At 42.5% G+C, this 15718-nt stretch overlaps 2 protein-coding genes across 4 annotated transcripts; both read right to left on the bottom strand.

Moving 5' to 3' along the window:
• Positions 1-431: 431 nt before the first annotated feature.
• On the bottom strand, positions 432-5309 carry cldn23l (claudin 23-like). Of its 3 annotated transcripts, XM_069720416.1 has the most exons (4): positions 4926-5309; positions 4284-4330; positions 2507-2559; positions 432-2291 (listed from the first exon to the last, which is right to left on the bottom strand). In XM_069720416.1, the coding sequence occupies exon 4, from the start codon at positions 2120-2122 to the stop codon at positions 1370-1372; it is 753 nt and encodes a 250-aa protein (XP_069576517.1). In that variant the 5' UTR covers positions 2123-2291; positions 2507-2559; positions 4284-4330; positions 4926-5309; the 3' UTR covers positions 432-1369. The 3 variants fall into 3 exon arrangements, with proteins under 3 accessions (XP_069576517.1, XP_069576516.1, XP_069576518.1); XM_069720415.1 differs by lacking the exon at positions 4284-4330; XM_069720417.1 differs by lacking the exon at positions 4284-4330 and having other exon boundaries at positions 432-2288.
• A 337-nt stretch (positions 5310-5646) lies between these two features.
• On the bottom strand, positions 5647-15425 carry grhl3 (grainyhead-like transcription factor 3). Its single transcript, XM_069720434.1, has 15 exons — positions 15299-15425; positions 13584-13758; positions 13417-13478; positions 12410-12680; positions 12060-12299; positions 11316-11427; positions 11095-11189; positions 10402-10560; positions 10233-10308; positions 10008-10132; positions 8940-8965; positions 8735-8820; positions 8557-8642; positions 8290-8354; positions 5647-6675 (listed from the first exon to the last, which is right to left on the bottom strand). The coding sequence occupies exons 1-15, from the start codon at positions 15313-15315 to the stop codon at positions 6558-6560; spliced, it is 1713 nt and encodes a 570-aa protein (XP_069576535.1). The 5' UTR covers positions 15316-15425; the 3' UTR covers positions 5647-6557.
• Between the last annotated feature and the right edge of the window lie 293 nt (positions 15426-15718).

Genomic DNA, 15718 nt, shown 5'->3' with positions numbered 1-15718 from the left:
CCTCCTGTTCTCAACTGAATTCGTCCCTGAATGTCTTTGTTCGCTGCTGTCTGAGGCAGCTGAATGGTTCGTTCTCTCACCAGACCAACATCGCATCTCACATCTATTCACTTGGTTTGACTGCAGTGACCTTGACTGCTGTGCGTTGGCTGAGATTATTTCTCTGCCCCTCAGCTTTGTGTTGAGAAAATGAATTTGAATTCCTTTTCAACTCTTTAATGAGACTCAGAGTGTATTTGGGTTGCAAAGATGTGCACATACAGTGTAGATAGTAATGTGTCTGTGACACTGAGTGGGAAAAACATGTTGATGTAATTTTATTCTGGATGAGATGAATTATATGTAATATTTTCACTGATTTCAGTTCAACTTTTTCTTATTTACTGAATTTTACTCTTGTTATCCCATAAAACAGAAGAACTGCAGCAAACTGACATTTTGAAACTTTTTATTTAATGCAGAATGTGCCACAAAGTATGAACACATTATAGTAACTTTACACAAATAAATAGTTGACAAGAAACAAAACAACATTCTGCTGTACATCCAGTAAACACCTTTTTTTCATCTTCTAACTGCTCATGTTATAATGTCAGTAAAATAACCATTTATCAGGTGAAAGCTCCTTAGTGAAGGTATTATACAAAAGTTCAGACTGGTTAAGAAATTAGCAGATCAGACTGATGTTGAAAACTGGTCTTTGTAGTTGTTTGCTGTGACTGAATCATGAAAATATTCATCTTAAAGCAAAATTGTAAATAGTTTTGGAGACTCTAAAGAACCAGATTTGTTAACCGATATTTCTAACTTGATACTAGAAAATGGAGCTAAAATCCAGTGTTTAAATTTATATTTTAATGATCCATAATGTGATGTAAAACCATTTTTATTTAAAGCCCTAACATCATTTAAAGAACTGCAACTCTCACAGTTTATCACAAATATTTTACACATCACAGTTTTGTTCAGACACAGAAAATGTCATGTCATGATTTTTAACAGTACAAAGGCATGGCTACACTATAAAAGGCATCACAAAGCGTTACTTCAGTCATGTTTCACGACACGTTGCAGTTGTAGGCAGCAGGAACGTGAATCTTTTTCCACCATAACAATCATCAGTTTGTATTTACACCCCAAAGTCCTCTCTCTGCTCATGTCAGGAGAGAACATCCATGATGTTCAGATCTGCATTCGAGTTCATTAATCAGGTAGAAGTGATGTGCGGTGGTTCACAGGTGATTCATGAAATGACTTAGTGACTTTTAATTTCATTAGTTGGCAGATTTAGAAATTGATGAGTGAGAAGCGGCTTTAAGGAGTGCCCCATGTCCAATTTTTTTTTCTTGATGTTTTCAAGGTTCGAGTTCTAACAGCTGACTTCATATACATCCGTATCTGCCTTGGTCATTTCTGGACATGAGCGGCAGGCAGGGTAGACAGGTAGCTCTGGGCGGGACGGGCAGGTTGGGCACCTTGGCTGTTTGAAGCTGAACAGCAGAGCACTGCCTCCCAGCACCTGTAAACATGAACCCAGCCACCCAAAGTAGAGCGAGCCAGCTGGATGCAGGCTGAGGTGGGGGAACCTGGGGTTACTGATCCCTTGATTTGGACCCAAACCAAGTCTTCTCAGGTTGTGGGTGTACACCCCTAATGCTGTCAGGCTCAGCAGCCCAGCCATGACCACCAGGAGTCCTCCTGAGGCTGCCACACCTCTCAGAGGTAGATCTGTCCAGCACCGGACCCCGATACACGCCAGGACAATGCCGGTGCCGCAGAGGAACAAGGAGGTGAGCACCAAACCCTGTGCCAGACGAACTCGTGGGTCTCTCTGGTACGGACCAGCTACAGGCCAGCACTGCTTCAACTCAGAGTGCTCCACCTGCAGGCAGCTCTCCCACAGTCCATCAGAGCGCAGTAAGAGCAGAGCCTCCACTGACCCGGACCTGACCCCCATCCCTTGACCTTTAGTTCCCGACCGAAACAGAGAGCCTGGCGCCGCCACGCCCAGACGTGCCTGTCCCTCTCTCCACTGAGGGGTGATAGCAGCAGTGAAGACAAGGACCAGTCCCAAAGGAGAAAAGACAATCCCCATCACCATGGAAGCTGGAGTGTGCATCATTAGTGGTATAACTCTGATTCACCAGGGAAACTCTCAAGACATGTACCTAATTAATTTTCAGTAAAAAAAAACACAAAAAAAACAGCACCAATGATTTCCAAAAGATAGAAGCTGTTACTCCCGGCAGTGTTGCTGCTTGTTGGTCAGAGATCAGTGTGGTGGGACTCTTCTGAAAAATAAGACAATACAATTATCATGATGTTGAGGATGAAATCCTCCCTTTGTTCACATAAAACAAAATCCATTCACGTCTCTCAAATATCTCAACTTTTGATTTACTTGTCTGCAAAAAAACAAAATGGAGAATATAATTCAACAGTGTAAAAATCAGCTTGTAGAGAAAGCAAAGAGAAAAGTTTAACATCTTAATAAATCATCCAGTACCTCTTCATTGACACCCTCCTATCTCTCAGCTGCAGACTCCTCATTCTGATTGCCTGACGGAAAGAGAAAGATTCAGGTGGAGAGTGAGGCAGGGCGCGTCAGGTCAGAGTGATGGAAAGAGAGACGGAGATACAACAGAGGCGTGAAGTGGAGCAGAGACGAGCACACGAGCAGCTGGAGAAATAAGAAGGACGTTTGATTTCGCTGCTCCTGTGCTGGACAGGAAAAATAAAAGAAGCTGAACGGTTGATGCCTGTCTCTGTTGCTAGGATACAATAACCTGGCCAGTCTCAACGTGACAGTGTATGTGTGTGGCTCTATTTATTACAAGACCTAGTTAGATGTCTTTTTATGCAATACCTGATTGTCTTTTGCATACAGATGTTGGTGTACTTCAGTTCAACTGTGTGTGTGTGTGGTGGGGGGCGGGGGGGGGGGGGTTAATGTCTGATAGTTGATGCTCAGCTATGACCTTGGATCAATTCAGTTTTGTTAGCAATTATGTCAGGACAATGTTTGAATGCAGAGCGAGTCTGTTTCCAGCGTCTCACCCGGAGGAGAGAAAGAATGTCCTCGGGGAAAGGGGACAAGACAACCTGAAGACCTTAGTGAGTCATTCAGATACACAAGCAGCTGCAATCAATATACATCTCTGCCAAACAAACACCCTAAACAGAGATATTATGATGACATCCCTGTGGGAAGGTGGACACCTGGGGACATTGTGGCCAACACTTACAGAAAAAGGGAATAATAAAGGCATCTCTTCATGGGAAGTATGAAGAGGAAAAATGATTACAGCGAGTAAAATCTATTTATGCGTTTACAGGAGCACCTAACTAAACTTTAAAAACAAGTTGTTAAAAATGATAAATCTGTCCAATGAGTGAGTGTCTGTTGATTTTTGGTAAAAAAAAACAACTAATAAAACATAATAATTCAAAGTGGGACATTTTTAAGTGAAAAGTAATCAAATATTAAATGGTGAATTTTTTTTTATAAAAGTTCTGATTGTTTTGATTAGTTTCATGTTCATCACCTGAATCCACTGACTGCTTACTTGCAATGATTTCAGTATTTTAAACTGTTTCTTGAGTTACTTATTAATTAAATAGATTTTTTTTAAATGTATGAAAATGTGTTGCATATCTTGCACTGGCAAGACATACAATACTGTGCAAAAGTTAAAGGCACTTTAGATTTTTATTTAATCTTACCAACAGTGCAACGGCATTAGGAAGGCACCTGATCGGTTTCATATCATTTTCTCTGCTTAGTGCACTGTCCATGAATTTAATTGTCATTATTCATTGCATTATTTTTGAAATCATCCTGACTTTTACTGCAGGCTTGCTGTATGGATAATGGTGATGAATAATGTTGACTTATAAGCCAAATATCAGCTTTTTTGGTGCATTACAAAGGTCAGGGCTCCACATAACTTACAGGAGGATATTGAGCAAACATGAGACATATTTGTAAATCTAAATTACCTATGATTAATGGGAATACATTCCCTCAGAAATGTCACTGAAGAGCTGATGACATTTAGCTTGAGAAGACTAACCAATCTCCTTTATCTCGTTTATTCGAATTGGGAATTTAATTTTGAAAGGACAGACAAGATCAGTCGAAGAATACAAGAAAACAAATTACCAAACTCTGCCAGAATGTACAAGAACGGAATAAACCAATATTCAGATTAGAAATTTGCTATGAGAATGCATAGATGTTGATGAAATGGAAGTGAGTGTAGTGTTGCCTCATAAACACATACCCGTAGACATGTGTCATCTTTATTTAAAATCATTTCCTGGTTTGCTACTTTATGACATAATGGAAAAGAGAGAAGAGGACAGACACGAGGATCAGATATCTGATCTGGCTGTCAGGACATCATTCAAAAGTCTCACCAAGGTATTGAATATGTTTTTGTACACCAGTAGCACTTGTTACTATTGTTACAGTAAGATTTTTACTGGTTGTTCTGTAGAATTTTTTTTAAGTCAGTATTTTATTTTGAAATTTGAGTTCAAATTTGAGCTTTTTGCATCCTCAAAACATTATTTAGATCAATGAAAAATGCACCTGCCAAATTAATTGAGCTTTGTCTACCACTGTGATGATTTAAATGCAGTGACTTCCCAGCACGCTTGATTTGTTTTGATGCCAAAACGACTCGAGCAAAGGTATGAAAACATCTGCAGAGAAGCTCTTGAAAATGATGAGTATGCTGTACATTATTCATTATTTCTCCCATAAGGGCACATTTGAATGCAGATATAAACACATGTACACACACACACACACACACACACACACACACACACACACACACACACACACACACACACACACACACACACACACACACACACACACACACACAGATACAGTCCATGAAGTCTCAGTCACTTACCATTCAGGAGGTGTTGTGTGTATCGCTGCAGATCCCTGACTGCCTCCCTGCCTCTCGTCTGAATGGCTAACATGTTTCCCTCTTTGGCAGCAGATGGTGCAGCCAGCTCTTCATTATTCTTGCTCCCTCTTTCTTCTCATCTATCCCTGCTTAAATAGTTTCCCCGTCTGCCTCCTCATTTTCTCTGTCTTCATTTCTCTGTCCTTGCGTGTGTCCCCCTTATCATCCTGCTGCTTCCACCGTCTGTCTTCTCCTCTGCCTCTCTGGCTCACTTTCTCTCCGCGTTGTGCCTCTCTCGTTGACTTACTGAAGGATATCTGTTATTTCTAGGACGGAGTGCCTCCCTGCTTTTCCCTATCAGTGTCACCAAATAGGGAAAAGCAGTGAGCTTGTGATGCGTATTTAGGATCACAAAGAAATGGTAGAAAACCAAGATGGGATTTGTTGTCTTTTTGTGTGTATATGAACACCTCTCCCTCCCTAAACACACAAACACACACATACTGTTCCATAATTTACAGAAAATGAGACTGGACCTCTCTCATCTAGATGAGCCCTGTGCCTTTGTTTCATCTGTGGAGGAGGCTGATTGAGCAATCAGCTGTTTCCACTTTTCCAATATGCCCTTCACCTTAAAAGGCTAATTGTAGTTGTGCACACCTGCACAAGAAGCATCTCCTAACCTAATCATGTGAATAATAATCAAGACGGACACAAAAACTGTTTTGCATTTTGTTTATTTTCGTAAAAAAAAAGGGAGCAACGTACAACTAATATAACCAGGACTGGCATGGTATAATAATGAAATAATAGAGGCATACATGTTCGCTTTGAAATGATGCGTAACGTATAAGAAAAAAAAACAAGTTTTTACACAGACATACATGTGCATATTATGAAAGTCCCCTGGCTAGCTCCAGGGTTTAGAGAGTTTGTGTTTCCAGAAAAACTCTGTGGTTAGTCCACACCTTTGGGCTAATTGATGGACAATACTAACTCTTGTGTGGTTTTACAGATGGAAATGTCTGACTTTTGGTTCTGAATGCAGCCCGGTGTCGGGTCATCTTAGTCGTGAAACTAACAGGAACCTACAGGAAGATACTCTTGGCAGTGAAAAAAAAAAAACATGATTAGCAAGTTGTGGGGAAGAAAATGCACCATTGGCTTTTGAAGAAGAAATGATGAGTGCATACATTGAAAGCAGCGAGAAGAGCAACCTTTAAAAAAAATGCTGAAAATATGCCATACACAAATCATATTTTAAAAATTGAATAACAATTTGTGGAAAATGGATTGCGACATATATATGGCAAGTTCATAAAACACTGTCATATTAAAATCTATTTACATTATGTACAGGCTGTTTAACATAAATGATCTTAGGTTACAATATTAAATTCAAAGAACGTAATCAACTGGGGTGAGTGGTATTTACAAAAATCAAGAAAAGGTTTCACTTTAAAAAAAAATTAAATCATAAAAACTGGAGACTTCCATTCAGACCAGTTTGTCTTCTTGGTTTTGGTAGTCCACAGCTTACATTGTCTCTGATTGGGGCAGTGCTTTTAGAGATGGTTTAAACTGGCAGCTGGGTTTGTTCATCCTTCAGTGGAGCAGGTGGCTCACTTGTTCTCATACTTCAACGAGAGTGACCTGGAACTGTCCGGTGGCCATCTCGGCCATCTCGATGAGGAAGGCTGACTGGTTGGTGTAGTGTTCAATGATGTTGTCGTCCATATTGACAAAAATCCTGAAGGGAAGACGAGCACAAAGCAAAAGGTTACTCCAGGGGAAGTAGAGAAAGATCTGAGAAAAACATTTTGTGCCACATTGTGCTCTAATTTCCACCCGTGTGTGACATAAACAACAGGTTACCAGGGTTCTCGGCTGGGTTAAAGACAACATGCCATTTGTTATGAGGAAGCTCCTCGTGAAAAAAATACAGTGGCAGTATATCTCCTGCATCAGTACGGGTAATAAATCAGGTCACTGTTTTCCTCCTCCTCAACACTAACACTAACCTAGTCTTTAATGACTGAGCTAACCATTGGCTCATGCATTCTGCCTGTAGGGACAGGGCTGATTGAAGACAAGAGAAAAAAGAGGAGGGAGGGAACAGCAGCGAGAATGTAACCCAACCTGTTAACTTAGCTGCTCTCCCTGCAGTGATAGCTGCCAGCAAGCCAGCAGGAAAAAAAGAGAGAGAAAAAAAAAAAAATCCCCTTAAGGTGTTTCAGCTTGGGTCACGAGGCCTCAAGAAACACCGTCTGATCTCCCCCTTTATTGTACATGAAGTGGCCAGTTTGAAAATCTTTGACGAAGTGAGCTACAGCAAAAACTTCATGTGTTTTTAGATAGAAATTAAAACTATTTGGAAGTTCCACTAATGAGTACTTGTACCTTTTTTTTTTAATTGGAGATAAAGTTTTGGCTGAATTTCAGGAGCAGGACCACGCCTCAACCACTCCCCCACTTTCGGCCACACTCCTATAAATATCCACCCACTCTAAACCTCAGCCTGTTTGCGTTTTCCGCATCCCGCCCTCCCTCCCTCTTGTTAAACCGTTTCACTTATGGTTATCATTTTTCATAGCCTTTATCCTTCCGTCCCACAGGGAGATCTCAGGGATCTGCAAGGCCCGGGAGTCACAGTGGATCCTCAACTAAGCCTTCCCCCAAACCGCGAAACTCCCTCAATCAATGAAGGTTCGCCCTCGGCCGAGGCAGGGTCCTAGCTAGTGAAAGCCAGCATGCTGTAAAAGCTCCTAAACTACAATCATTATTTTACAAGTAGATCTGTGTGAATCATCAGTGATCAAGAAAGGTGAACTTGTTATTACCACTGGAGTGCCAGCACAGTTTTAATCAGTGTATTTAATCAAAAGCACCCAAATTCATGACAAGAGAAGAGCACCTCTCAGGAACTCATATGACCTTTGACAATATTCAGCGGACATACATGGGATATTTTGACTGGTTCCAACTTGACTGACGATTTTTAGCCACAAGAAGCGTCAGAAGTCTTTATCAAATCTCTTTCAATGTGACTTCCTGATGTGCTAATGAAATGTTGTTATGCAAACATAAATACGCACAACAATTACCAATGATTCATCTCCTTGTGAAATGTTTTCATACTCTCTCAGTCATGTCTTTCTTTCTTTTGGAGGAGCTGCAATTAACACATTCCAGAGGGCAGAGCCGACAAACCTACCAACCCGGTCTGTCAACGTGAGCTTCCCTGAAGGAGGATGAGATTAAAACCACCAGCTAAGCCCTGAATTTATGCACATCATCTGTGACAGATGGACAGTTGTACAATAGCAGTGCATTAGACATATGAAAGAAACAATAGGATGCTCACCCTCTCTTGCATTTTTTGTAGATTTTCCCAATGGTTTCTTTTTGCACACCGTACTTTTCTGAAATCTGAGAAAGGAAAGGAATACGAGATGACAGTTAGCGTGAACTCTGCTGAAAGAAATACGATATACTTCAGGGATAAAAATGCTCTGACAAGTACGGAAGAAGACAGAGGTGAAAGGCGCTGTTGATCCCCACCTCGGAAACCAGATCTGATAAATCAGGAGTGTGTTCAAGAGTGTCTTTAAAGTAATCATGTCATACTTACAGCCTCTTGTAGGCCTGACAGTGTCGGCGAGCTGAGCATGAGAGCATCGAACACCTCATCAGTGCCTGTCCTCACGTATAGGAGAACTAGTGGAAAATGAGAAAAGAGAAAACATTTAGCATCGAAGAGGACAAAAGCTCATTGGCTCGCTAGTGGTGACTTGTAGTTTTATTTCTACCTCTTTGTGAGTCCTCTCTGCGGGCTTGTTTGCTGGGTGGAGAGCTGTTCTGGTCTCTGTCTGGGTACAACCTCTTCATAGAACTCCTAGCAGCACAAAACCAACAATCACATGAGAGGAAGGCAGCCACTGTGTGTCTGTTTGACAAGAACTGACTGTGATGGCCGACTTTTAACATCGCCTTGTGTTTACTATCTATGCTTACCTTTCGTTGTCATCCATGGGAGTTGCCTAGAGAGATGGAGAAACAGAGAGGAGATCTGATTAGACACAGCACCACTGATAAAGGCATTGCTTAATGTCCCCTTTCCCACTGCTGCCTGTCAGAAAAAAGGAATGTTATCACTTTCAGCCAGCATTTCCCGTGACCTCTAACAGTACTGTATAAGTGTGGACACTGATGGAGAAACACAGATAGGAACATCTTACGCTTAATCATACAGTGCAATCAGAGATGTCTTCAGCCATTCAATGCATTGTGTTCAGTTTTCAGTGTGGTAAATCAGGACTCGTTTTATCTTAAAACAACAAAAAAAGTCTAAATGGAAAGACATCTTCCACATCAACAGTCTCTTTTTATGATCCAGTGTCTCTTTACCTCCATATATACTGTCTCTCACACACATACCCATCTAGACTGTGGGAAAAGTGGCCTGTCTGAACAGCACTCACCGCACTGTTATTGCAAGTGTGTCTGAGTGAAAGAATCAGATAATATGAGGGTGGCATGCTGTGTGTCAGGTGAGTCCTGTTGCACCAGAGGTGTGTGTGTGTGTGTGTGTGTGTGTGTGTGTGTGTGTGTGTGTGTGTGTGTGTGTGTGTGTGTGTGTGTGTGTGTGTGTGTGTGTGTGTGTGTGTGTGTGTGTGTGTGTGTGTGTGTGTGTGTGTGTGTGTGTGTGTGTGCGCCCCGATAGTTGAATCCGCAGGGTCTGTAGCTGTAGCGGCTTGTATTTGTGCCTGGTTTCGACTCCAATTAGCTCATCTGATCTCAAGTCTGTGTTTAGCCTCACTTTCACTGGCATCATTGTTAACCCCACCCCTTCCCACTTTTCCCACTGCATACTTTCCCACAGTTTTTTTTCCCTGCCTTTGCTCGTGCCTGTCCTCTTGCCTGCAGGGATCGGGAGTGTGAGGAGAGGAGAGGAGAGGAGAGGAGAGGAGAGGAGAGGAGAGGAGAGGAGAGGAGAGGAGAGGAGAGGAGAGGAGAGGAGAGGAGAGGAGAGGAGAGGAGAGGAGAGGAGAGGAGAGGAGAGGAGAGGAGAAGAAGACCTACCATGCGCTGTAAACTGGAGAGGTGCGTATCTGGGATGAAGAGGACTGGCTGAGTGATGTGATCATCCAGGGTATGGAAGAAGGTGCACTCAGTGCCGACGGAGCTGCTCACTAAAGACTTATTAGCTGGAAACAAAGCAGGAAGACGAACGATATCAGATTGGATTCTCTTGGATTGTGTATTTATAGGATCTTAAGAAAGGTGCTGTTAATTTGCAGTACTCACCGTTAGCATCGTTAACGGTCTTTACCCTCCTCTTGGATCTCTTCCTCTCCTCATCTCTCATCTTCCTCTCTGCACCCTGAAAGCACATCAGCACACGGTTACATCAATTACTCCACAAGTACGTTTTATTTTCTTTGTGTTAGAAGAGAAACCGAGTAAAGTGAAGTACCTTATCACAAAAAATCTTGACCTGACAAGCAGCTCTGTGTATCAGCTGGTTGTGTCCTGAGCTGAAGTCGTACGTGTCGATCTGCAGGTTGAGAGGCAGACCTTTCACTCCTTTCTGAGAGGAGAAGTCTGTGCTCAGGGAGTTGATCCCAATGTACACCTGGAGCGAAAGAAAAAGGGGGTGTGTAAATAAATCATGTTGGCGTCAGGTCTTTGGCACTTGACATCCTTTATGTCATTAATTCATCATGACAGCTTTTAAAGATATATGCCAATGAAAACAAATTAAGAATCTGGTGGCATGTTTCTGGATTGAGCCTCTGTTTGATATAAATATAGATGATGATTGTTTGTTGTTGAACACCTGCTGCTTTTTCTATCTTTACTTATTCCGTCTGTCCTCCAATTTAGTGAATGTGCCCCCTCTTCCTGCTTATCTCCTTCTGCAGCAGGTTTGATGGCCCCACCCAAGCGCCGTGGCTTTTTCGCCTGCAGTGGTGACAAGAGCCTCGGAGCTAAACACATTTCTGGGATTCCTCCCCTCCCTCTCGACAGCCACTCCTTCTCTCTCCACTACCTTTCCTCTCTTTTCCTCTCAAAGATCCACCTGTTCTGTTACTTCTCATTCAAGGAAACTGTCCGTACAGCGTCAGTGTTATATAAAAATATCTGTGCTTTCTTGTGTGATAGCCACCTTGGCCTCTTCACTGGGGTTCCACACAAAAGAGAGAGCGTTGAAGGCCACTTCTTCTATGTTGCTGATGCCGCTGAAAACTTCTTTGTAGTCCGCTATTTAAAAAGAAAAGAAAAGAAAAAGATAATGATTGTCTTATTTATCTTAAGACAGCATTACAGAAAAAAACGTACATGTTGGTGTATTGTGTTGATGTGCATTTTTGCTCGCGAAGAACATACCAATGTCAATGACCCTCTGCTTGACGGTTGGCTGGCGTGCGTGCCAGTGATTCCAGAACCGCAGCTGCATTTCTGGGTTCTTGTCATTCTCAAACACAGCCATCACCACCGTCTGGAGTGGAGAAAAGAAAGGTGACAGAAAAGGAAAAAAATTATCTTCCTTTGTTGGGCTGCCTACATTTACAAGAATGACCAAGTCTCCTCTAAAGGTTCATTCATCACTCCAAATCCGTCTTTTCTCCCAATTTGTCATCAGTTATTTGCAGTGAGCTTGCATGTGTTTGTGAATATTCTTATCCTCTGATTCGTTTGACAAAGACAAGGCCTGTGAACTGCACCACACCTTCCCCCCCCCTTCCTTGTCCACTCCTCTTTTTTTCCCACTGTGCTTGTGTCAGATCAGACAAACGCTGAGCTCTGCTGCACTCTGGCCTCATTACACTGCCGTAGAAATAAATTATACAGGGCAGGACGCTATCATTTAAATGGTACCAGCCCAGTGCGCAGGGTGTCAGCAGGGTATTAGTCACTGGAGGAGCTGGCTCCAAGGGAGGGACAGATATGGGAAGGGTTGGCTTGGTGGCACGCAAATAATTTATGTATTATTAGGCCCATCAAAAAAAAGCCTGAAGGGAAGGATGCAACAATAGTAACCAATTACATAAATACTCCCCCCCAAAAAAACAAATTAAGAGTATAACATGAAACAACAAGTAGTCACGACGATGTGTCACCATGGCTCACCTTGACTTTGGTCGCCTTGAGGCAGGCACTACTGTCCACCCCCTGGAGAGTGATGGGGTAGAATTGGCCCTTATTCAGGTACACCAGGGGCAGCTCACTGGACTTGTAAGGGGAAGCTACAGGAGCTCCAAGGGAAAACTGGAAGTCACTCCTGAATCTATCGGCGGGGGAGTTGGTGTAGGAGCCGGAGTACACAGGGCTGGAGTGGTTTTCAGGGAAGGGATCGCTGTAGGGAAGAGTCTGACAATAGACAGGAGGATCTGTGTTAGTGAAGGAAGGATGGAGAAGCCCAGAGACGGACCAGCTGCACAGGAAACAGCTCAGCTTTCAAATAATGACACTAAGCTCACCTCAGCGTTGGGGTCAGGGAAGGCTCCGTTCTCTGGCCACTTCTGCAGCAGGGAGTCAAAGATGTTGTTGAGGTCCTGCTTGTCGTAAGTGTCTGCCACAACACTGGTCAGGGTGGCGTATGTGTCTGAGGTGTTGGGAACAGAAGTGGGCAGGGAGCTGTTCTGCTTAGATCCCAGAATTTCCTGTGGATGGGAGGTGGGAATGGAGAGACTCTTCATGACGCTGTTGGATGTCTCCAACAAAACAAGCTCATTGGTGCTGGTCAGACACCTGGCAGAATGAGAAAATGCAAAAAGATAAATGGAAAATCCACCGTTGTGACATCATCATAACTCAGGTATTAACAGAACAAGGACACAACCTTAACACAATTGACTGCGTGTCTTAGACCACAACAGAAGCCTGAAGGAAGCCTGTGCAAACAGACAATAGTCAGGAAAGGCACTTCTTGTGTGTCAGCACACAGTGCTACTGCGAGGGGAACTCACAGAGACACAGGGTGGGAACTATTTGTCTCTTAATCCAACTTATTTTCTTCCCCGTGTTTGAGTTTCTCTTAAAAATTCTGTGCCCCAACAATGGCCTTTCCTCACCCTCCTAAAGACAAGGAGGACAGAAGGAGCAAAAATGACCATCTGTCTTCCTGTTGTGAAATAGGAGGAGATGATGATAGAGAAAGGATAGATGAATAGGAGAAGTGACTCTGTTTGACTGGAGGATTACCTATTTGTATTTACGACCTCCTAAAGCCCTGCCTTTCTCTTTCTGTATTATTACTCCAATAAATTAAATTAAGTGACGTGGTAAATAATTTTAATTTAATCTCTAAATCATGCAGCGTGTTGTGAAAATGATTGCAGTGATGATTGAGCAAGGTATTTCCTGTGCATTCTGCTTAGTAGAAATGTGTATGAAATATGGCTGTAATTTGTGTGCAAGGACAATCATGAACACACAAACATAACTGATTAGTGATCAGCTGCAGCAGCTCTGTTAGCAGACGTACCTCTCTGGTTTGCAGACGTTGTCGGTGCGGTTGCAGGCCATGATTTTCTGCCCTTTCTGACTCTGGAAGAAAAGAACAAAATATGATCAGAGGAAGAAAGTTAAAATCAATCTTGATGTTAAAAGTTTTGTCGGTTTTATTTTTCAGTTATTTTTTGCATTATCTACCTTGCACTGTTCATAAAGCATCGTCAGGGTTGCCAGGTCGTCCCCTGGGTGAAGTCTGGGTCTGGAGTGATTCAGGTCAGAGGCAGTGCTCTCCGGGTAGGACCAGGAGTCCATGATGTAGTTATTGTAATGGTTATAGGTGAAGTTCTCGCTCTGAAAGACCAGTCCCACAGTCCTACAGCAGGGAATAGAGAGTTCAGAGTGAATTAAAAAATAAGGTTAAGAAAAGTCTATTATAAATATGTATCACTATCATAATTATCAATGCTGCTATCAATGCTCTGTCAAACAACATTTTTCAAATATGCCTTGTTGGAAACATGTATTCCCCTGTTGGAACACAGAGTAAGCTGGAGGTTAGGTATAGCAGTCCCTGAGCCTCGGGGCACTGCACATACTTGCCCCTCAGCATGAAGGGTTTCGATTGCAAAACCACAGAGCTGAGTAACATCCCTCAGAGATGCTGGTGTCAAGAAGTTTTAAAAAAAAGCCAAGGGCCACCCATAAACATGCATGTACACCTACACTGTGTTTTGTGGTTTCCAGTGTTGTGAAAGGAGAAGAAACTACATTCCTGAATCCTGTATAAACTCTCTTCTTTGCACAGATCTCAAAAGAGATGACAAGATTTTCTTACTTAGTAAACAGACACCCACAACCGTCACTCAGGTGAGCTCTGGTTTTCCATTTCATTTGTAGGGGAAAAAAAAAAAAGTCTGGGATTCAGAGGATTGGATTTGTTTGGAGAGACTCACAGTGACATTGGATTGTAAATATCAGGTTTGCCAGGGTAAGCCCTCTTTGGAGTTTGCCTGAAGTAATTAATGAACAAACAGCCACAGTTTAGCCTGGATAAACAGCTAATCAAATGTGCTGACAGGAGGGAAAGACCACAGGTGTTCACAGCCACAGCAGAACCAAAGCTCGGGGAGAAATCCCACAATTTCTCACATATATTAATAGAAGAAACTCGTATTTTCTTTCAGCACTTGGAGAAATAGAAATGCTGCATTTGAGCATGGAAAACTGTCCATTTAAATCTTGCTTTGACACCAGATTATAGCTTCAATGCTTGCTTCTTTAATATTTCAACCACATTACAAACTCTAAAATAAACTCATACACCTGCTCAAAGATGCACCTGCCTCTCACGCAGCAGCATCAGACAATCCATACGTTTTTCTCCCACTAAAACCAGCTGAGAGCATTTGATTTTACACAGACATAGAGGAGAGGGTGGGCTCGTGTCTAGGGTTTCTCCATTATGTAATTCAATGCATTACATGCTTGTCATTGCCCCCTGTCTCTGTCTAACACCTCAAGAGGAGATTCTTATTTCCCGGTGTCCCTTTGTGCTTCGTGGCCCTTAGGTTAGTGACAACACAAGCCGAAACAGACCCACGATAACCACAGACCCAAATGTGTGTGTGTGTCTGTGTGTGTGTGTTAAAACTATCCATATCAATTTCCCCTGTAAAACACCTTGTGTTAAAAACAGGGATTTTTCACATGGAGGTCCCATTGCAAAAAGGAAGAATGGGGATGGGGTTTGTGTTCCCCAGACTGTAATCCTAAATGACGCATTTAGTTTAGTACGCCAGGTCTAAACCAAAAAGTTATTTCCGTGTGAAGAAAAGCCCATTTTGGAAAAAAAAATCCTGATAAATCACACATTTTTAGCAACAACAGTAAGAAAAAATCCTTGAAAAACTTACTCAGTCTCTTTGGTCATGTCTCCAGTCCAAGTCAGCCTGAATAGGTTCCTTAAATTTCAACTCTTTGCTGTTCGTATGTGCTTCCTTCTTTCTGTGTGAGGTTAGCAAAGACAAGCAGTAACACACAGATGAGTCAAGTGTTGTGATTCCCTCTGAACAGGGCCCAGATGTATTTCATGTCAGCACAGAGTTTCCCTCTCTCCTCTGATTGGCTGAGAGCTCTGAAACAGGTGTCTGATAGGACAGGTGTAGGATCATTAACTCTTTCCGGGCTGGAGGGATTCCAGACATGTATGAGTGTGTGCAACCAAAGGATCACTTTGCATAACAATCAGAGGCAAGGGGGGTTTGAATTTCATGATGGTATGGGATAAAAGAGTGAGATTAAGGGTCCGAAGGTGTGAAATGTTTGGTAATGGC

This window comes from Brachyistius frenatus, unplaced genomic scaffold (genome assembly GCF_029030835.1).
Source record: "Brachyistius frenatus isolate BFR_SWC_R1_liver_20210118 unplaced genomic scaffold, ASM2903083v1 Contig_240, whole genome shotgun sequence".
Lineage (NCBI taxonomy): Eukaryota > Metazoa > Chordata > Actinopteri > Embiotocidae > Brachyistius > Brachyistius frenatus.
This window is presented reverse-complemented; position numbering and strand designations above follow the sequence as displayed.